The sequence below is a fragment of the Penaeus japonicus genome, unplaced genomic scaffold, assembly GCF_977035675.1.
Source record: "Penaeus japonicus unplaced genomic scaffold, GWHDUDI00000001_assembly GWHDUDI00000009, whole genome shotgun sequence".
NCBI classification, from domain to species: domain Eukaryota; kingdom Metazoa; phylum Arthropoda; class Malacostraca; order Decapoda; family Penaeidae; genus Penaeus; species Penaeus japonicus.
In genome coordinates, this window is record NW_028234411.1 from 6,095,341 (window position 1) to 6,117,840 (window position 22,500).

Below are 22,500 nucleotides of genomic sequence, written 5' to 3' on the forward strand. Positions count from 1 at the left end.
AAAGTGAGCAGTGTGGCAAAACGTACGAATAAACGACTTTACATGAGAACCAGGGGGTGGGGGAGGGGGGGGGGTAGTTTAGAGAGAGAGCGCGAGAGATGAAGGAGAGGAGAGAGGAGAGGATGTGAGAGAGAGAGAGAGAGAGAGAGAGAGAGGGAGAGAGCACAGAGAGAGATGAGATGAGGGGGGGAGAGGGAAGAGGGAGAGGGGAGAGAAAGGGAGAGGGAGAGAGAGGGAGAGGGAGAGGGAGAGAGGGAGAGAGAGAGAGAGAGGGAGAGAGAGAGAGGGAGGGAGGGAGAGAGGGAGGGGAGGAGAGGGGGAGAGGGGAGAGAGAGAGAGAGAGAGAGGGAGAGAGAGAGAGAGAGAGAGAGAGAGAGGGAGAGAGAGAGAGAGAGAGAGAGAGAGAGAGAGAGAGAGAGAGAGAGAGGGAGGGAGGGAGAGAGAGTAAGAGATATACAAAGAACCAGAACTAGCGGGGACAAAACTCTTATAAGGCAGGGTACACTCTTAAAAAGTCAGTTGGGAGGAAAAAAAAGACCAAGAGAGATTACACACTTTCAAAGAGAACCAAGAGAAGAAAAATACTCAAAACATTACTACCACAACTTCTCATAAAAACACACACACAGACACACACTAACGCCCAACACGCCTTTCTCGTCCCGCCCAACTTTAATCTCACGTGCCACCGCTCGCTCACGTCACTCCGACAGACCCACTCGGAAATGTCCATTCATTAGTTCAAGTCCCAAATACGTGGGAGGATTCTTCATTAACTAAACCCACTCGCGGGCGCGGAGATATATTGCGTACGTGAAGACTGGGAGGCAGGGAGGAATTACACTCTATTGAGGGGAGAGGGGAGAGGGGAGAGGGGAGAAGGGAGAGGGGAGAGGGGAGATGGGAGAGGGAGAGGGAGAGGGAGGGGGAGATGGGGGATGGAGGAGAGAGGGGAGGGGAGATGGAAGAGGGGGAGAGGGGAGAAGGGAGAGGGGAGAGGAGAGATGGGGGAGGGGGGAGGGGAGAAGAGGGGAATGGGGAAGGGGAGAGGGGTGATGGGAGAGCCATGGTATGGAGTAGAAGGGGTGGGGACTAGGAGTGAGGCACTGGAAGAGGACTGGGTGCGAGATAAAGGTTACCAGACTACATACACGTTTTTATTTGCATGTGCATGTATGTATGTATGTTTATGTATGCGTGTGTGCAATAAATAAATAAAAAATAATAAAAAGATTAAATAAAAAATAAACCCATTACTAAACTGACCCCTGAACATAGGAATGGACGATCATACAGTGCGATCTTCGACCAAACGTCGGGTGGTGTCGCCAAAGCCAGTATATCTTTCACACCATAATCCCAAGTGACACATTAAACAACTCGCTATCGGCCGACAATCATTCTCAAACCCTCACTTCGCTGGACCTAACTTAACATAAAACAACCCGGGACACCCGACAATCATTCTCAAACCCTCACTTCGCTGATAACTAACCCCGCCCCCCGACGGACCCCGACCCCCCCGATCCGGCCCCCCACGGAACAAGGCCCCCCGACCGGAAAAACAAGGTAACAAGGAAACAACAGGCGCCCCCCCCCCCCCGTGAGGAACAGGGCCCTGGCACGTGCGTAGGCAATACGCGTACAGGCACAAGTCCCCAAGCACAATAGGCACGCGTGCGACGCAACGGAAAAACACCCCCCGAGGAACAAGGGCAACGACCCGGCCAGGCACGTGCCGAGACACCCTCCCCCCTCCCCCCTCCCCCTCCCCTCCCCAACCCATCCCTACCCTAGCTCCTCTCCTTATCGCATTTTGACTGCCGGTATTTCTCTCTCTTGTATAATAGATCATAGGCTGGGGCGTTATTCTTTACGATATAACTAAACAAGCGGTTGAGTTAAGATATTCACACTAATCATTTTCTATCGTTGTAATAATTACTATAATGAGACCGTATAATTAATTTAACAATCTTACATTGCTATTCAGGACGAGCTGCTGACGTCACCACACCAAAGAAAGGGAAATACAAACAAAGAGACAAAATTCCCTGTCAAAATTAACACTACAGCCTCCTCCTCCTCCTCCTCCTCCTCCTCCTCCTCCTCCTCCTCCTCCTCCTCCTCCTCCTCCTCCTCCCCCCTCGCCCAAAATAACAGGAGAGGGAAACGTCCAAGCCGTGGAAGACGTTACGCGAAAACCAAAGACCACAAATGAAGAAGGAAGGAAGGAGGAAGAAGAGGAAGAAGAAAAAATCACGCAGACACAAAAAGTAGAAGTAGAAGAAAAAAAAACAAGGTAGATGAGATAAAAGGGCGATGTAGCCGTCCTTGGTGAGCCATCAGAGGCCTTCCGAAACGACCGAGCCACCTGTCGCACGGCACGAACGGACACTCGGACACCCCTTTGATGCCGTGTCCACTGACCCTCTGCTCTAAAAGAAAAAGTCTCTCCCTATTTCTGTTCCTTTGTGGTTACCAGGCTCCGCAGGTGGCTCCTTGTTAAAACAAACTTGCGCTGAAATAACATTGGAGGTTGGGCTAGGGGTTGAGGGGGAGTTAGGAGTCATGGGTGTAGGGGGTATGTGGAGGGGAAAATGGGTGGTTACAGGTAATAGGAGGGTAGGGTAAGGAAACATGGAGATGTCGTCGGTACTGTAGGGGGGGGTGGACTGGACGGGTTGTTATTTACAACAACCCACAGGTTGTGGGGGACCATTGATATTATTCCTATTACTTATGTTTTACATACCTTTTTTTATTACCTTTTACCTATTTTTTTTTAATTTGTTATACTTTTAACATTTTTATTTTTTTTTTTAACTGTTTCTATTTTTTTTTATTTATATCTTATTTTTTTTCACTATACCCCCCCCACTTTTTTTTTTCGGGTAAAAAAGAAACACGAAAAAATCGTGTTATTGGTGTGCGTGGAGAGCTCGGGGGGAAACTTGCCGCTAATATAACTTTGAAACTCTTTTTAACTTTTCAAAAAACTTTGATGCGATGGCTGATATGAGATTTTATGCAGAGTAAACATCCAAAGGCAAATAGAGCTGAGCTGATGGTTCAAAGGTGATGCTACTTTTAACTTTGTTGAGCAAACTACTTTTTTTACAGCCCATGACCTCAATGTGTACCATAACTACCTTAATAAAACCAGCCATCCCATGATACCCCCCCTCTTTCAAGCATAAATCATGGTACATTATCTTTCGAATTTGGCGAGGGTGTTATGATCCATCTATAATAAGTGTCACGGTGATGAAACGGTGAAAGCAGTGAGGAGCACCATACGTGGTACAACACGTTTATGTAGTACCTCGGTCGACAATATGCCACTCACTAAAGCATCTCAAGGAAAAAAAAAACACTTACGTTCACTTCATCAATGAACATAAGTGATGACCTACGCTAGCAAGCAACACCACCAAGAACAACTCATATGCTCTTCTCTATTTACACAGTCAGTTGACAGACCCAACAGCCTCTAGCTTATTACTATTAACAGAAAAGCTGAGAAAGTAAATAATGCAAGCTTTCCTCCTGGCTTGCCCCGCCGCTTCGCAGAACAAGCCTCTGTTTACTGCTTGCATTATGAGTGTAAACACAAGCACTTTTTGTGAGGGTGTGTTTACCTATACCACATCAACTGACAACGAGAGGGATCACGTCGTCCTCATAACACTCAAGTTATCAACTGGCAAGATAAAAAATTTGTATTTTCACCACGCTCGCTCTTTGCAAGGAAAACGAGGAACCTCACAGGGATAATACAGAGTAAAATGAGTGGTATTAACACACGACAGCCGAGAGGAGAGATAGAAGGGAAAGGGAAAGGGAAAGATAAAGGTAAAGGGAAAGGGAGATGGAGTGAGAGAGAGAAGGGTAGAGAGGGAGAGAGGGAGGGATGGAGGGAGAGAGGGAGAGAGGGAGGGAGGGAGGGAGGGAGGGAGGGAGGGAGGGAGGGAGGGAGGGAGGGAGGGAGGGAGGGAGGGAGAGGGAGGGAGAGGGAGGGAGAGGGAGAGGGAGAGGGAGAGGGAGAGGGAGAGGGAGAGGGAGAGGGAGAGGGAGAGGGAGAGGGAGAGGGAGAGGGAGAGAGGGAGGGAGAGAGAGAGAGAGAGAGAGAGAGAGAGAGAGAGAGAGAGAGAGAGAGAGAGAGAGAGAGAGAGAGAGAGAGAGAGAGAGAGAGAGAGAGAGAGAGAGAGAGAGAGAAGAGAGAGAGAGAGAAGGAGAGAGAGAGAGAGAGAGAGAGAGAGAGAGAGAGAGAGAGAGAGAGAGAGAGAGAGAGAGAGAGAGAGAGAGACAGAGAGGAGGGAGAGGGAGGGAGAAAAAAGAGAGAGAAAAAAAGAGGAGGGAAACGGAGAGAGGGAGAGAGAAGTAGAGGGAGGCGATGGTAGAGTGGAGTCGGGAGAGGAAAAGTCGGAATTCGCTGAAGTTTTATAAGTGGGAGAAGGATTCCAGTGGCTCCGTGGATGAAAACGTCGCATACGTTTAGGATTGGCACACCAGATAATTTTCTGCATTAAGCGTAAGCCTGCAGCTTATTTTCCCGATATACAAATACGTATATATCACAGCAAAACTTTAATCAAATGCTACCTATGCAAAATAATGCACTATCAATAAAACAATCACGATAACAAAAATGACGACAATAAGTAGAAGAGTGCAAAACCTAATGGAGGTGGAGTGATCGAGAACGCGCAAAGCAAAGGAGGCATCAGTGATACGGGCTCGTGCTACTAACGTCCCGGGCCGCCCTTCAAACGGTGCCAGCAGAGGCGAGATGGTAAGTGCTTACATTCCTGATTGCCGTGCCTTGCCCTCCCTCTCCCTTTGCCTTCTGGCTTTTGCCTCCTGCTCTTGCCTCCTGGTTCTGGAGAGCGGGCACTCTTACCGGCGCTGGCCTCCTCCGGAACCAACAAAGGCTCTATACACGTGCGTAATTGCGAGGCTATTCATGAGGCCGCCGCTTTCAGATTCGGTTCCGGGGAGAAGGATCACTCCCGATGCTGAGGCTGCATGTTCTTTCAATCTGCATTCGGCTTCCCGAAGGGAGGGAGGGAGGAGGGGGGAGGGAGGGGAGGGAGCGGCTTTTGATGCAACGGAACTCTCCCTCTAATTCGACTTCATCCGCTCGTGCCAAGAAACACTGTAATAATTAAGATCAGACGCTCATTACGAAAGTGGCCCTCTTGATGCGACTGTGGCTCTCGCTCAGATAGGGAGTGCCTCGCGATCCATCAGATTGAGGAACGCACCTCCCCCCCCCCTCCACAAAGACTCCTTTCATCATGAGGCCGTGATCCTCGACTGCGGAGTGACTCCTCATCTCCAGGTCGCGGCACTCGCTCCCGAAGAGACGGCGGCGGCGCGCGGTAATGACTTCGGTCCAAGAACACAAAGGGTCCCGGGAAAACCAATCAGCAAGATCTTGGAAGGAGGCCAGGTTATCCATCTCGTGTTCCGTTCCTCCTGATTCCGGAGACGCCAAGGCCAAGGGGAGGCCAGGGGGGGAGGCCAGGGCGTGTGTGGCCTTCGCAAAAGTCTACGACAAAATTTGGTGATGCGATGCACCTTGCGGGCGTTTCCTTCAGCTGTTTTGTTACTCCGAAGATACAATACCACCTGACAGCGAGAGAAGAAAAATATATATATTTATTCCCCCTCCGTCCCTTGGTCTCCCCTCCGCGCCCCCGGTCCTCAATAAGCCCCATAACCCTCGTTTCCTCTAATGTCTCAATTTCCCCTCCATTTCTTGCCGACACGACCTCGCTTTCATGATGCTTATTCACACTCTTCCTTGCCAGCTGTGCCTCGTGCGCCTCGCTTCCTTGTCGCTGGGTACCTTTTCGTTGGTCTTTCTCTCCCTCGCCCGAACACCGCGCGTCTCAGTATTCCTTCGATCTGCAGTTTCTTTACATCCCTTCCCTCTCTTCTCTCTACCTTCTGTCTCTACCCTCTCATTCCTGTTCCTTCCCTTCTCTTCTTTTCCATTCCTTTCTTTCCTTTACCTCTCCTTTTCTTTCTCTCTTCTCTCCCTTCCCTCACCTCCCCTTTGTCTCAACTCCGCCCAGAGTACTCTTCATTTCACTCCCTCCCACACTTGACACTCCCCCCTTCCAACTTATATCCTCGTTCTGCCCTCGTCTGTCAACAATATAAAAGTTTACTTTACGATGGGGAGTTTCCCTTTGATAACCAAAGACGTTTCCATTTCGTCTCACTCCCCTTCCTGCTACCCCCAACCTTCCCGCCCCCCTTTTCCCCCTCCTCTCTCACATGCTCCCGCATACTCATAATTTCGCGTATGCGCAGGGATATCAATTAGGCACTGCCCCCCCCCCACCCCACCCCTCCATCGGCTTCTTACAATAACCGATCAATAATAATCGCATCAATAAGTGCGGAAATGCTATCGTCGCTACATTAGCAGCCCGCAGACCCCACAGACCCCACAGACCCCACAGACCTCACAGACTGCGCTTCCTCTTCTTCCACGGTCCCCTCAGCCCCCCTCTCGATCACTCCTCATAAATATTACCATCGTGAGGGGAAGGAGAGCCCCCTTAGCCTGAGGTGATTTACCCGACCGTTTCGAGATGGAATATATAAGTGAGGTAGAGGCAGGAAGAAGAAGAAAAAAAAATACACTCTACACAAAATAGGTTTACTGAGGTAGAGTTCGGTAGGAGGACCGAAGCGTTGCGGTATATTTAGTATTCTTTTTTCGGTAACCACTTTTATATCGTCTACCTTTATGAATACTGAAGTTTTGTCAACTATGCACGTCAAGATTGTCTGCCGTTGATGTGCGGTCGTTAGGTTACTTGGACTCTTAAAAGTAGCAATTACTGAAGTTGTGGGTAACGATCCTAAAGAAGTTGGGAGATCAGAGCAGGAAAACTACCGAGGGTTTGTTATGACAATTACATAACTTGGGTAAAATTTCCTAAACGCTTTCTCTTTAAGCACATCCACATCCGCACCCCCACACACATAAATACATATTTACATAATTACATAAGCAAACACACACACACACACACACACACACACACACACATACATACACACATATATACATACATATATACACACACACACACACACACACACACATACACCCACACCCACACCCACACCCACACCCACACCCACACACACACACACACACACACACACACACACACACACACACACACACACACACACACACACACACACACACACACACACACACACACACACACACACACACACACACACACACACTTTATACATACATACACAGCCAAGTTTAAAAGCAGCATACATCCCCACTAAGGCGACGCAGAATATGTAAAGGCGCTGTCACACTAGCCTATTTACCGTCGTTTTATTTCGTCAATTTTCAAAAATTGTCAATTTTTCGAGGCGCGCAGTCACACTAGGAGCCATCGGCTTAGTAATGCGATACTCGCATCGCATTTGTAAACAATGGCGCCGAACAAGCGATAGTGCGCGGTTATGCTAGACTTTAGCCGTTTTAGCAGATGCTGAGCGTAATAAGAAAAAGCAATAAAATATTCTAATTCAAGTATTCTTCTGAAGGGCCTGTATCCATCCACAGTCCATTGTTTTTCAAAACTGGAGGAAAAATAGCGCGCTCTGCGGCTGAAGGATGTAAACAATGAAGTCCAGCACTTAAAACAAATTTTATCTACTGAAATAAAATTTAGATTTACATACTCCTCTTTGTCAATTTTAAGCTATAAATATGAAAAGTAAATTTCATTATATTTGAATATTATTAATGATTTAAAACAAATACGAACATTTAAAAATATAGTTCTTGATTTGATTATGCTTGGCCAATAGGACGACGGGAATGTTTCACGCGGAAACTCGGAATATCGTCTGACTAAAAAGATGCCAATTCGCTCAAAAATTGACAATTTTTCAGAAAATTGACGGAAAAGTGCTAGTGTGACAGCGCCTTAAATGTCCTTCTTTGCGTCAACCTCTACGGCGGAGCAGAACCAAGTGGCTTTTGAAATACCGCGCAAGAATTCAAAGAATACTTTCTAAAAATAAAAAAAAGCTTGAGGGACGCACCGGAATAAAAAAAAAAAAAAAAAAAGTCCACATTGTCATGAGACACATAGCATACTCTCGCTTTAGACATAAAAAAGTGACACTATATTCCACACGACGTCATTTAACAGGCCGTAACTGTGACATCGCGACGGGGTAATCACCAAACTAAAGCCGTTTATGCTACCGTTACATACATCAGGGTTTCATTGACAATAATCATAAAGAGCCGTTTCAGCTATCACCATAATGTAAAGCCACGTAAACCTGGCTTATCACTAGGCGAAATCAATACCTGGCTGGACCGACAGGTACACATCGACGCCCGAATGCTACACTCTTCCCAACACTTTCATGACACAACCATTGCCACTTTCACCACCTACCATTACAACACCTACCATCACTCACCCATCCCCACCCCACCCACCACCCCACCCACAGACCCCATGATCCTAAACGCTCACTCCCCCACCCCACCCACCACCCCACCCACAGACCCCATGATCCTAAACGCTCACTCCCCCACCCCACCCACCCCCCACACCCCATGATCCTAAACGCTCACTCCCCCACCCCACCCACCACCCCACCCACAGACCCCATGATCCTAAACGCTCACTCCCCCACCCCACCCACCACCCCACCCACAGACCCCATGATCCTAAACGCTCACACATAAACTCCTCTAATCGTCGAGCCACTGTATACCGGACACAATAACACCATACCTAAACCCATACGATTATGCCATTAAAGACTGGCGTTACAACTCACAACCCCACTATCAACTGTTGACACTGAAATGCTATTATAGTCAATAAATGTCCAAGCACCATCGAGCGAGACGCACCATAATCAACAGAATAATCAACCAGAGCATCCCGCAATCATGCCCCATCACCTCATCACACGCAGCATCGCAATACAGGTTGGTTCACGCTCCCTTCTCCCCCCCTCCCTCCCCCTCCCCCCATGGATATGAAGTGAAGGGTAAAAATAGCCCGTAGCGTCCGCCACCCACACTCGCCGCCCCCACGGGACTGGGCCGGTGCAATGGTCCGTCTTCCGCCCTTCTTACGTCACCGGCAGATTCGGATACGGCATTCGGGGCAGATTCTCGATAACAACGGAGAAGATATGGGACCGGATGGCCAACCTCCAAATAACTAGCAGTAGAAGTGGCTCAGGGATATTAGTGCCGCTTCGCACTGGAATGTGCCAACGCCCCTAAAACCCCTGACAACCCCCCTCCCCCACCACCCACCCACTTCCCTCCTCTTCACCCAACTCCTCCTCCGAATCAAGCTGTGCAATATTACTCTCGGATTCAGCGCAGACTTGACGCAGCCGCCCAATCCGTTCCGGAGCGAAGTGTATCGGTTACAGTGCGGGCCGGCCTCGAGCACGGCAGAGGGCGACCCGCACGCTGGCTTATCCGCTAACGTCTGCGTGAAGGACCGGCACTAAGCTGCCACGTCGCGCTAATCATAAAGTATTGCCTTCGGCCCCGACAGCTGACACCTCCTACTCTGTCTTACACGCCATGGACGCCGCTAATTGACTGATAAGGATACAACTCTGTCGCCAGCACATGTGACCTGAGGAGATGCTCTGTAGCAGTGATTACCAAAGTGTGTGCTGCGAAAATAATAGAATTTTGATCGACGAGAATAAGTCTGACTATAGTCTAAGACTAATATATGTATATATACATATACATATATATATATATATATATATATATATATATATATATATATACATATACATATACATACATATATATACAAATACATACATACATACATACATACATATATATACAAATACATACATACATACATACATACATACATACATATATATACAAATACATACATACATACATACATATATATATACAAATACATACATACATACATACATACATATATATATATATATAAATACATACATATATATAGAAATACATACATACATACATACATATATATAGAAATACATACATACATATATACATATATATACAAATACATACATACATACATACATATATATACAAATACATACATACATACATATATATACAAATACATACATAAACATATATACATACATATATATATATATATATATATATATATATATATATATATATATATATATATATATATATATCAAAGGGCAGGTGCGCCGCCAAAATATTAGTTGTTTCTTAGTGTGCCGTCATACTAAATAGTTTGAAAACCACTGCTCTATGATAAACCCGTTAAAGAAATTCGCATTATTTGGAACAAGTAATAAGACATGGCGTGGGATAAATCACTTTTGTTATGTCTTCCATTCCTCTGCCCGCGAATATATTTATATCCAAGAACAAAAGTAATATAACAACAACAATAACAATGTTATGGTGCCAGGTGGAAAGGCGGCGCTACAAGGTTATCCAAGTTACAAACAAAGGTAGCCACCAGACTGCATCATGTTGTTCGCTCGCAAACAAACAAAAAAAAAAACTTTACAAAATACAATATCATCTTTCGGTTTGCTACAGTAGAATTCAAAAGCGTCTAATTCCATTAACCGAGAGGATGTTTGCAACAGCTTGTAACCACTTAAGGCTATTGCAGGGCAAGCGTTATATCAACTTCAACGGACTCGCTGCGCCAGAGACCCCAAACCCCCACCCCCAACCACCCCTTTCTCGCCAACGTTCACCACGACCTCCTGGGGTCAAACAAGAGGTATAGCGTAATTATTTACATCTACCACCAGTCTTGGCTCGCGCCGTTCAATCTCTAAGGCGTGTTGCTCGGCAGAGGAATCAAGTCCTGTTCCTTTTGATAACTACATATCGCTGCCATGGTATATGCCATGACTACGATACGATACCCGTGTCTCGTCGCTATTAGAATCAACACCTACATTGCAAGACCCATGCTCAAGACAAGGTGTGTGTTCGGCTCCATCACTGCTCATTGCTGTATGGTAAGCGGAACACACTATAATTCTCTACACTCCGCCATGAACGTACATACACTGATCTGAACATCCGAAAAAGCCTTACATCGCAGTTCTCTCCCACGTGATGCTACAAAACATCAAAGGCGCACATGTAAAATGGCATTACTACGGAGATGTGATGCCCTTAGACGATAAGAGGTGCCATTAGGGTAGCAGCCTCTGCCAACTGGGAGTCTGTGTAAACAAACCTCTAATATGTACTTTCTGGCAGTGATACTAATGTTTGCGGAGTGCTAATGAAAGAAACCTGGCAGAGACCGAGTCGGAAAGAAAAGGTACAACGAGAAAAAAGGTGAGTTTTGATTACTATCTCTTCATAAAGAAAACAAGGTATCTAAGGCCGGAAAACTAACTCATACACTTTGAAGGTAAACCTTACAGCTTACCATGTAGCGCTGTAAATGTCAACTTCATATGAGATTAAAAAAAGCTAACTGATCTGAAATCGATAGCGCTTACATAAAATACAGATGGCACGCTGATGTATCCTGTCATTCTTTATGGTAAAGTAAATCATCCACGCTCAGACAGGATACTACTGATGAAACGATCAAAATAGTGGTCTAATTTCATGCACCAAGGCAGGACAATAGCAATTCCAATGTCTCGTCTACCTTTCTATAGAGAAATATAAAGACAACCAAATCAATTAACACACACAAATATATATACAAATATAAATACATCACTTCGCACAAAGCCATAGGCGAGAGACCTGCCAGCCTATACAAATATGAAATAATCACTAGCATATGAGATCAGTTCCAGATGTAGAGATAATTTCAATGGCGTGATGTTGCAACAGACGAGCTGGTGGGGTGTAAGTAAGCAGCGTTTGCACATGTCACATCTGCAACAACCGACTGTCCCCTTCCTTCCGAGCCGCACACAACACATCAATCTTTCCGATGCTGTGTCTTCACCTCCCTTCCAAACGCGACACGAAGTGGCACAACGATCAATCTGGCCGACTCAGCCCTGCGCCACAGGAGAGGCAATTACTGCCTTGCATGTCCAGGTTGCAGCCATGCAGAAAAATGTATCTCGGACATGAAGAGGTCCGCAAAACTGCACCCTTTAGTCGAGGGGAGGCAAACACTACCACGGTTACTAACGCAGGAAGAGGGAAGAGGAAAAGAAGAAGGAATAAGGAAGGAGGAGGAAGGAAGGAAGGAAGGAAGGAAGGAAGAAAGGAAGGAAGGCAGTAGGGAAGGAGGAAGAAAGGATGAAAGAGGGGTTGGAAGGGGAAAAAGGTAAAGGCTCGGGCAAAGGGGATGGCTGATTCGGGTGTAGAGCAGCCGACGCACTCCAGAGCAACAGCAAGACTTTCGGGGAGGCGAGAGAGCCCTTCTCGGGTGCGGACCGGGCCTTGACAAGTGGGCAGAAAAACCACACATTGAAGAAGCTGGGCCTGCGGCAGGCTCAAATAAAGAGGATGAGTGTGTCTCCCTTACGGCAGAGCGAAGACTCTAAACTCGTGGGAAGGGAGAGCAAGGGAGCCTCAGAACAAGGGCGGAGGAAAGACCGAGGGGGAGAGATGGGGGGGAGGGAGAGGGAGGAGGAGGGTAACCCGAAGCGTGGGTGTCTTGTTGCTTTCCCCGCCACGCTCCCTACCCACCGCCCCCCAACCCCCGCCACGCTCACTCGCCCACTTGTACCACCCTATGCCTACAGACACTGCATTACAGGAATGCATTAGTCACTAAGCAATATTTCCCTTAACGGCATTAACCTTGCTTGGACATTAAAGGTTGAAAAGGCATACGACTGTGTTGATTCAAAGATTGGTTTAAGTGCCGGACTGGGCGCATTAGGGGGAGGTCGCCCATGGTGTTGTGGCCACCACGGTCAATACAGAACAACTCGCAACGCTGCAATACTAAGTCCTGCAGTATGTCCCTGCCTACCAACCACGCACATGCATCTCTCCCATCGCCATCACACACACTCACGCCCTTACTTCTTTTCTCTATTGGCCTACTTTTCCGTCTTTCCACTTGGCATTATACAAGTGCAAAGTCCATCGTCGCCGTGACATACGAGACGACATAAGCATTGAGGTACCCACGTTCTTAAGGGACATGTCACAGGAACTGGTGGACATGAGGGTGACGGATGACACCCCTGTTGTCATAGAGGTGACCTGCTCCTCCTCACCCTTTCACGCCTTCCTCGCCTCAGGTCAAACCCCTTTCTGGCCTTTCCTCCGAGCCACAGTCAACCACAATCCCACCTCTATTCTCCCTCCCCTTTCCTTTCCTTCCCTCCCCACCTCACCCCGTTCTTCCTTCCTCTACAGGTTACATTCCTCACTACACGGACACCCCCCCCCTCCCCAACCCTCCCCTTCTTGCCTTCTATTGTGCGTCTTCCTAGCACCCTCTCCCCCTCAGCGGTCCACCGCCAGTCAGTCTGTGGCAGCAGAGTTCAGCAAATATGACTTACAAGTGCCTCTTGCACGTGATCAAAGTAATATTAGAACATCTGCCTTGTCCTGCTCAAGAAAATATAACTGCTCTAGATAAGACTTCCTATTCGCTCTATATACTAATCAAAGAGGGAAAGTGAAGCGTTGGATTAACAGTCTTTAACTATTTGATTACATGTTCCTGGGAAATACACACAAACAACATATTCCGCAAGAGTGATAAGATAAACCCTTTACTTCGTCCACAAAACACTTTAATCGCGCTCTTACTCCCAGATCATCGCTTCACGTTGGAATTTCTACCTCAACATACGAAGCAACGCGAACCCTCGCATCATGCACTGGAGGCACTTAGGATAACTGAGCAAGGGATCGCCGAGAAGTCGCAGGAGACAAAAGCCAGAGAGAGAACGCACGCTTTCTGGCAACTCCGCGCGGCGAAGTCATCACCGTGCAGGTAAACACCGGAAGTGCCGCCAGTAGCGTCGCCGCCGGTAATCTTCGCACGGATAACACCTGCGCAAACTGCCCGCTATCACCGCTCTCGAGTCGGTAGCGACGGCTTGTTTACACTCAATGATACCCGGATAACGCACTTGAAGAGCCCGAACCCCAATGCTCTCGCTGCATAAGGGAATAAACAAATAAACAACAACAAAAAAACTATCCAGTCCAGGCAGACCTTGACGGTGGTGTAACTGGAGATATTACACACATGTAATTACAGGCTGTTACAGCGAGTACTGGCCCGCCGCAGATAATTTGTTTCTTTACCCGACACGTGCGGCCGAGCGCTTGCGTGTCGCCGCGCCGAGGGGGAAGCGGGAAGGGGATGTTCCTATGGTGAAGTAGCTCATGTGCGTACATCCGAGTTGCATTAATCACCTCCCAACGCGTCACGGTAGTGTATGGTGAGTGTCCTGGTGCCTCTGGGGGGCGGATCGGGTGACTGTAATTTGTCGCTGTAACTCTAAGTGGCCGCAACTGCGTGTCACCCCATGGCAGAGGCACACACGGCTTGCTTTACTATTTATCACCAGGCAACCTGAGCTCCTCGCATCCACCCTCCGTACAATACCTCGCGTGGCGCACTGAAAAGGGTTCACACATCCTTTGCCACACTATCTTCAATCCTCGCCTCTACAGCCATCGGAACCTGATGCCACAAATCATGCACATCACACAGTCTCACCACAGATCCAAATCCTGCAATCGAGGGAACTCCCGACACAGGAGACATTACACTGGACGGGTGAAAATAAGCATAAACGCCACATGTTTAGAATAGGGTGCGGGCGGTGTGACGGGGAAGGTAGGGAGAGGGGGGGGAGGGTGCGAATAGGAGGGGAGAGGGAGGAAAGAGTGAAAAGGGTGAAGTAAATTGAGGTGGGCGGAGATGGAGCGTGGGGAACTGAATATTTATCATGGATGGGAGAGGAAGATGTCCTTCACGGCGGGGGTGCCGGGGTTGGCGGGGGTGAAGGTGTCAGGGCTGTCAAGCGGCGGGTAACGGGAACCAGTGACCTTTTTCGGTTTATATTATCACTTGAGAAAGTTTAAGAATCGAAACAAGAGCCGAGAAGAATAGTGCAGTTTTTCACTCTGTGCAGTTTTTCACAGAGAAACAATTTCACCAGATGAAATATGTGTACATATTATACCATCTGCAACTGATCAAAAACAGCGAATACTCTCAGCCAACATTGCAGCAGGTAACATGAAAGTTTTCCCACCTAATCCCAGGATAAGGAATACAGGCGCGCGCACAGGCTTGGCTCAGTGCAGGCGGCGACGGAGGCTCGTAAATTCCCTTCTCGCTGACGCGCACAAATCTCGAAGTGAGGGAGCGGGTCAACTGGCGAAGGGGAAACGGCTATAAAAACCTCGACAATACATCGCGGCGGGACACTCATGAACAGGGTTTACCTACAAAAACGGGCCAAAAGTCGTAAAACAGCGCGCAGAGCCGGAAACACGAGGGGGACCGACTGTCTGTAGGCCGATGGATGGCGTGTCCTCCCCGACGCCGCCTCAATACACGAGCCCATCCGACGCCAAGGGGACACAAAGGACCCCAGACCAGACTTTGCACACTACGAGTTCAGACGTTAGGGGAATACGTGGGACCAGAGACCAGAGACCAGATTGCAACCAGAGGACCGGAAGGGACGAGACACCCTCAAGGATACAGAACTGAAAACCAGACAGTAAGCTGCGAGACCAAACGTCAAGGAGACGTAAAGGACAAGAAACCAGGCAGCTTCAACCTACGAGTCCAGAAGCCTCGGAGAGACGAAGGACCAGAGAACAAACGACAAAACCAGGATAAACCAGACGCCACGACGATACAAAGGACCAGAGACCAGACAACAACTAAAAGACCAGACGCTAAGAGGATACAAAGGACCAGAGACCAACCAACAACTAAAAGACCAGACGCCAAAGGGACATAGAGGACCAGAGACCAACTCCATAATATCCCAACGTCTTGTAGCGTTGCAAAGGACGAGTGACACGCCTACTGGGAAGAAAAAAACAATACTGGAGTGGCGTGTCGAGTACGAACTACTACATCTCCACAATCACAATAAGAAAGATCAGTTACGTGCAAGACCAATCGCGAACTCTAAAGCTTGGTTGAACCGATAACGAAGAGTTAAAGTTGAAAATCGTCGCGTGAGGAAAGAAAGGCGAAACGTTTCTGCGGTATTTTTGGCAAAGTCAACCGCCGGTAATATCAGCATGCAATATCCAAATGCACTATGCAATTACGTTCAGCTCGATGTCAAACAAGTACGAATACTTGTTGGAAAACGTTTGGGTTCGTTTCTAGGGTATTCTTTGCAAGTGGCAATATATATTTTGTTGTTATATCATATTATATTTATATAATTGCATATATATATATATATATATATATATATATATATATATACACACACATATATACATATATACATATATATATACATATATATATATATTTATATATATCCATACACATAACACCCATACATATACATATACATACATACATACACACACACAACACACATACATCCATAATACACTACATACAACATACATACATACATACACACAACAACACACACACACCACACACAACACACACACCCACACATACATACATACATACATACATACATACATACATACACACACACACACACACACACACACACACACACACACACCCACACACACAATCACACATACACACACACACACACACACACACACACACACACACATATATATATATATATTATATAAATATATAAAAATGTGTACATAAATATATATATTTTTTTTTTTGGGGGGGGATGAGCTATTTATGGATTCATGACCGACAAACGCACTGATAACACAGGATATTTAAAAGAAATTACCATCCTCCGTTGATTCATATTCTGTATCCGTTAGCCTGCAAGACGTCATTGTCCGGATGCCAGATGTTAGACGGGGTTTTGAGAGTACAAAGAGGGCATGGCTCATATGTGTTCCTAAAGGGGGTACGTACCCTTCAGTGCTTTAACCCTTAAAAATACCTCATAGGGTACTCAGTCCTTCTTCATATACTCGCAAAAAAAAAACGCCCATTAACTCTGCAACAAATAACCTAACATAAACATGACTCTACTAAGCCACTGGCAACAACTTAGGAGAGTCGACAGTTCATATCCTAAGGAGCATCACTCGTAGTCTGCCGCGCCTACGCAGCGTCATCATTCGTGGGAACATATCACCGCCCACACTCATCATTAACGGCCACCTAACGTCATCACCCACGCCCACAACATGCCACGCCCCCACCCCCACCACTAATCATCCTAACTATTTCGTAAATAAAAAGGACCAATCTCATAACCACCATACTGACGTTCTTGTTAAAAGAAACAAAACAAAATAAAAAAACAAAAAAACAAATATGCAAAAGCAAAGTTAAATACACAAGACAATAATAATAATCCTTTGAATACACAAAAAAATGAACATAATCGCGTTCACTTAACAACTCAAAGGTCATTGCCTCTGAAAATGTTGCACATAATGCCAAAATTTGTAAAGTCACTTTTCTTGTGTGTAACTGGTTCAATGAACATCCCATTGTGTGAGTTTTTGACGCGTTTATGACACGTTTTTTCTCTCTCGGTACATCCTGCTTGTGGCTACATTTTTTCTCTAAATTTTGAGGACTTAAATGTTTATAAAGACTATCTGGGATTTGCACTTGCACTGAGAATGCATGTTGATTGCGAGTTTGAGTCCATTCATGAAGATGGCGATGTGATTACTGCTTTTGTTATCATCAACAAGAATTTTGATACCATAAATATAGTTAATAATAAGCAATACGTTAAAAAATAAATCATGATAATCGTGATGATGATGATGATGATAATAATGATAACATTAATGATGGTAAAAAAATAACAATATCAATAACAACACTCATGGCCATAATATCATTATTCTTACAATAATAAACATAAGAATTGAAAAAAAACCGTCCCCTTCTGTATCTAACTGCAACCCCCAATTCCCAAGCAGACCATTACATCCTGGTGCAACCCTTCCCCACCTCCTCCTCCTCCCAGCTGGCTGCCCCAGACGCCCCGCCTACACGAGGTATGCTCTAAAACTACAAGCCTCTTAAGGACCAGGGCCCCTGTGTTCAACTTCCCACCGACAAAAGCTCGATCCTCAAAAATACAAAACATAGATTTAATAATCATTGATTCCCAGAGGAGTCCCTACAATCGCGACCGTAGAAACATGACCCAGTGTGTATTGATCCTACTTTGACGCCGCTCCGTCGCCAGATGACTCGGCTCACGACTCTCCTCTTGCCCCCTGGCCCTTACCTCCCTCCCCCTCTCCCTCCCTCGCCCATCCATCCACCCGACCCAACTCTTCCAATCCCAGTCGCCAGGCCCAATCCTTCACTCCCGCTTTGTCCTTCTCTTTCACTGCTACAGATCACTTCTCAATCCCGTCTATTGCCCCTCCGCCCGTGCCAAATGCACTCCTCCTTTTTTCCTTGCACCGACATCAGCCACCCTTCTCTCGCCGCACAATCGCCATCCTCCTGCCAACGATTCCCTCTGCTATACTTCGTAGAACTCCCGATGCCATCGCCATTATTCTTTCATGCATACACAAAGCCATTCCACGTGCCCATTGTGAATACGTCCCCACTCCCACTCCCCCTTCCCCCTACCCTCAACCCGACCCTCATAGATATCCCCATACAAAGCTTCTCTCAGCCGCAACCCTTAAACCCATACATATACCCCTCTCTCACCACCCACCCCTGAACATCTGCAGGTTCTGACACCATCCGAGTCCCGAGTTTTCGTTCCTCGTCGTCAAGCTCTCCCTCAACGGTACAACGGTGACGTCCCTGATCCCCAGTACTACAATGGTATACTCCAATACACCATAATTATGATCATTGCTGCGTCCTTGCCCCGCTAGCCGTTCGAGACCACGCCCGTCGGAGTATCTAAATACAGCATTTCACTTTTCTTTCGCTTTTCTTCCGTGTCGACCGGGACTTTCATGTCGTGGCATACGAGGAAGCCCGAGTCACTTCCGAAACGAGCGTTGCCGAGATATGTGCATCATGTATATGTTTTCTCCATCAATCCTACTTTATTTTAATCGGTCTTTCCACGGGTCCCCTTACAGCCCCGTGGCGAGAAGATAAGGTGATTATATACAGTCGCTGGGCAAGGTGCTTTGTGAACTACGCCTTGCATTGCGTAAGGCTATATTTACACGTCTCCTTACGTTTCTCCGTGCTGGTTGGGACACGCATACCCACTTCCTTCGCTGAATCTTGACTCATCATGCCCGTAACTCCTCTCCGGGCTATCTCCTGACTCATCGCACTGTACCCATCACCACCCGTACTGGCCACTGACTCACAGCGTCCATGCCCCCCGGTTAACGCTTCTTTTCTCGTCTTCGCCTCTCCCCGGCGTCGATCCCTGCATTGTTACCGTCGACGTGAATCCCTATTTATTCTCATCGCTTGTACTCATCTTGAATCCATCTCCGTCGCCCCCTTTCCTTTGGCCAACAGCATATGGAGACCAACCGCCTTACCCCAGATACTACTTACCCGCATAATAGTCATCACACCCTTTGGTCCATTATGTCCTCAAAAATGCCCGTCACTTCCACTTTCATGAGTCACCGCCCCATGACACCCCCTGTTCGCCTTAGGGGATATTAGCCTCTTCGGTACATTTAGCAAAGACCAAAGAAAAACTGCAACCATCACCTGATATCGAGGAGGAGACTCATAAATTGTGGTTTGGGGCGAGGGTGCCACTCTACCTAATGACCCACCACTTGCCACGCCCCTCGCCTATCGACACCATCGCCAGGGTAACTAACTAACCAAGACTCAAGATCTGGCCTCATCGTTAGGGTACGCCAGGAAGAGGAATTTAACACCGTGGCACGGACCTGGAATCTACGGTGCCGTGCCTCGAGAGAGAGAGAGAGAAGTCGGTACTGGCGTCACCACACCTGGTGCCATGCAACGTTTACGGCGACTACTGCACGAGGTCAAGCAAACAGGCTCTATCAGTGACTTCCCTCGGGGGATTGTGACTGACAACTGGGTGCTCCGGGGCCACTAAACATGGTTATACCTCGCCCGGTGTAGGACCACCCTGGGCGCGCCCTTCATGTATTTGCCAGCAGCGTCGCGGCGGCTTTCACCGTTATCAATATCTTCTTCGATTTCGCCCGCCCCTGACCCTGACGGCCGTGCGAATTCACGCCCAACACGGAAACCCCTGCGCTTTGTAACAGCTATGTAATCATACATGTACGTATGCAGAGATCGAGATATCCCTCAAACCTTTATCATTGGCTATATGACAATACAACCTGGCTTAACATTTCTCCCGAATTACCTATACAGAGCACACGTTTTTCTACGACAGTTACCCTCACCACTGATGCCATTCATTATTCGGCACTTTCGAAATAACGGCGTTTGTAGGCCCACGCAGGCTATGGTCACGCTGAGCCTAAAACTTGTAGCCTCGGGCAGGTCTGAGCGACCAAGCGTGTCCACCACAAGTTAGTGGACAACACCAAATCCTTGGCTACGATAAAACAGGATTTCGTACTAAGTTATCGGCACTGCAGGACCAAAGAGATTTCACAGTACCACAAAATAGCATATACCAAACATGCCTCGCATCTTTATACGTTGGATTCAAAGTAGAGAAAAGTGACAGCACTTCTAAGAATAGGGTAACACTTTCACATCAGAGGTGGGTGTAGCCTGAACCATAGTCTATCCACCTTTCGCTTGAAGATACAAACTACAAAATACACCCAGGTCCGCCCTGAATATGAGTACTCGACTGCCGTTCCTTTTCCCTGAATAGGCCACGACCCCAAACGAACACCAGGGAATACATTCCTAAAAGCATAGCCTCCGGCCAGTCTATCTCGCACAGCATGGCCTCTTCCCGGGACTAGCATATTCCTCCCTCTCTGCCACTTGCTTCCGTGACCAGACACACCTTCGCCACGTCAACGCGAACTTACTTTCGATGGTTTGGATTATCGACAAATCGTTTCCAATCGTGGCTTCGCTGGGATGCGTTTTATATCTAGTTAATCATTCATGGCATTAGATACGAATTTATACGCAATGCAGATCAAACGGTTTAACCTGATCTTGAGAATTTTGAATTTGGCAACACGATATTCTTAGCAAAGCACGTAGTCGTTATATCTGGTAACTTTGCTCCTTGTACCACGCCTTCGAGGCAGGTGCAGGAATAGAAAGTCGGATATCCTGCTCATTAGCGTGACAATTTTTATTCGTCCACCTGGTCAGGATTTCATTAGTGCCTGCTCCACCTGATTCAAATGTCTCGACCAAAAGGCGGATGTGTGGTGTAGTAGTAACGATTTCTGGAGGTAACGGCTGCGATGAGTCAGTGTACGACAGGTAAGGGGACTGAGGGAGGAAGGGGGACAGGTAAGTGCTGTGGTACTACTGGCGTATCCCCCGACCCGACCACAAATACCAATGTGTAATATCTCGGGCTTTCGGTCCACGAGACCCATCATCTCAATCGCCGACGAATACGGCTTGCCACCCTGGTCCAGACCCCTCAAAACCAAGCCACTCGAGCGACAGAGAGAAGGGAAATAAATAAGCCCACATAAATCCCCGCCCGAAAACTCACACCGAGGCGGCGTGCAGCTACTCCGACTGGTAAACAGGGGAATTGCGACCTTCACAACCCACGTTCATCTCGTGAATGAACCGAACAGAACCCGACACTTCTCTCCCCACCAACCTGCGCCGCCGAACGAGAGCATCACCACACCTACGCCCACAGAACCGACGGAGGAACCACGGACGACGTCGAAGGGGGGGAGGGAGAAATTCAAAAGTATCCGAAGGCCTCGTCGGCGTGTTCCAGCCCGGACTTCACTTCCAACGGACGCCGCTGCCGACCGACCGACCGACCGACCAGCGCTTCCAGCCAGCCAGACAGACACACAACACTCCTACAATAAAAACGCACTGAAACGGACACTTGGAACAGATATTCACCTTGCTGGGGGTAGATCCGATTCGTTTATACGAGTTTTCCTCTTGATCTACGAAGCACATACACTGTTACATGTCGAAATAAAAGCGTGACTAGAGCAATACCGACGGACAAGGACGCAGTATACACCCACGTCACAGGTTGAGGAACAACTGAGCTCCGCCCAATTTGCCCTGCAGGTCGATGCTGGCGCCGGGCGGGGTTAGGGGAAGTGTTGTACCGCACCGCATGAATATTTCGAAGGATTTCTTATTTATTCGGAGTTTAGGACTATTTTCAGATACCATTTGAAATGCGCAGAAACATGAAACATACGTGAGATCATAACGTGCTTCCTTTCAC

At 47.4% G+C, this 22,500-nt stretch overlaps 1 protein-coding gene across 8 annotated transcripts in view; it reads right to left on the reverse strand.

Moving 5' to 3' along the window:
- The window catches only part of Nrg (Neuroglian), a 141,442-nt gene extending 119,121 nt beyond the window's left edge, over window positions 1–22,321 (reverse strand). For 4 of the 8 annotated variants that reach the window (XM_086539623.1, XM_086539628.1, XM_086539621.1 and 1 more), the window contains exon 1: window positions 22,161–22,312. Coding sequence is in view for 4 of the 8 variants with exons in the window: in XM_086539615.1 (XP_086395741.1) it covers window positions 22,161–22,220 (60 nt within the window). In the remaining 4 variants the exon portion in view is untranslated. Of the gene's footprint in view, window positions 1–22,160 lie in introns of all 8 variants that reach the window. The other 4 variants (XM_086539615.1, XM_086539614.1, XM_086539613.1 and 1 more) reach the window with 2 other exon arrangements.
- Between the last annotated feature and the right edge of the window lie 179 nt (window positions 22,322–22,500).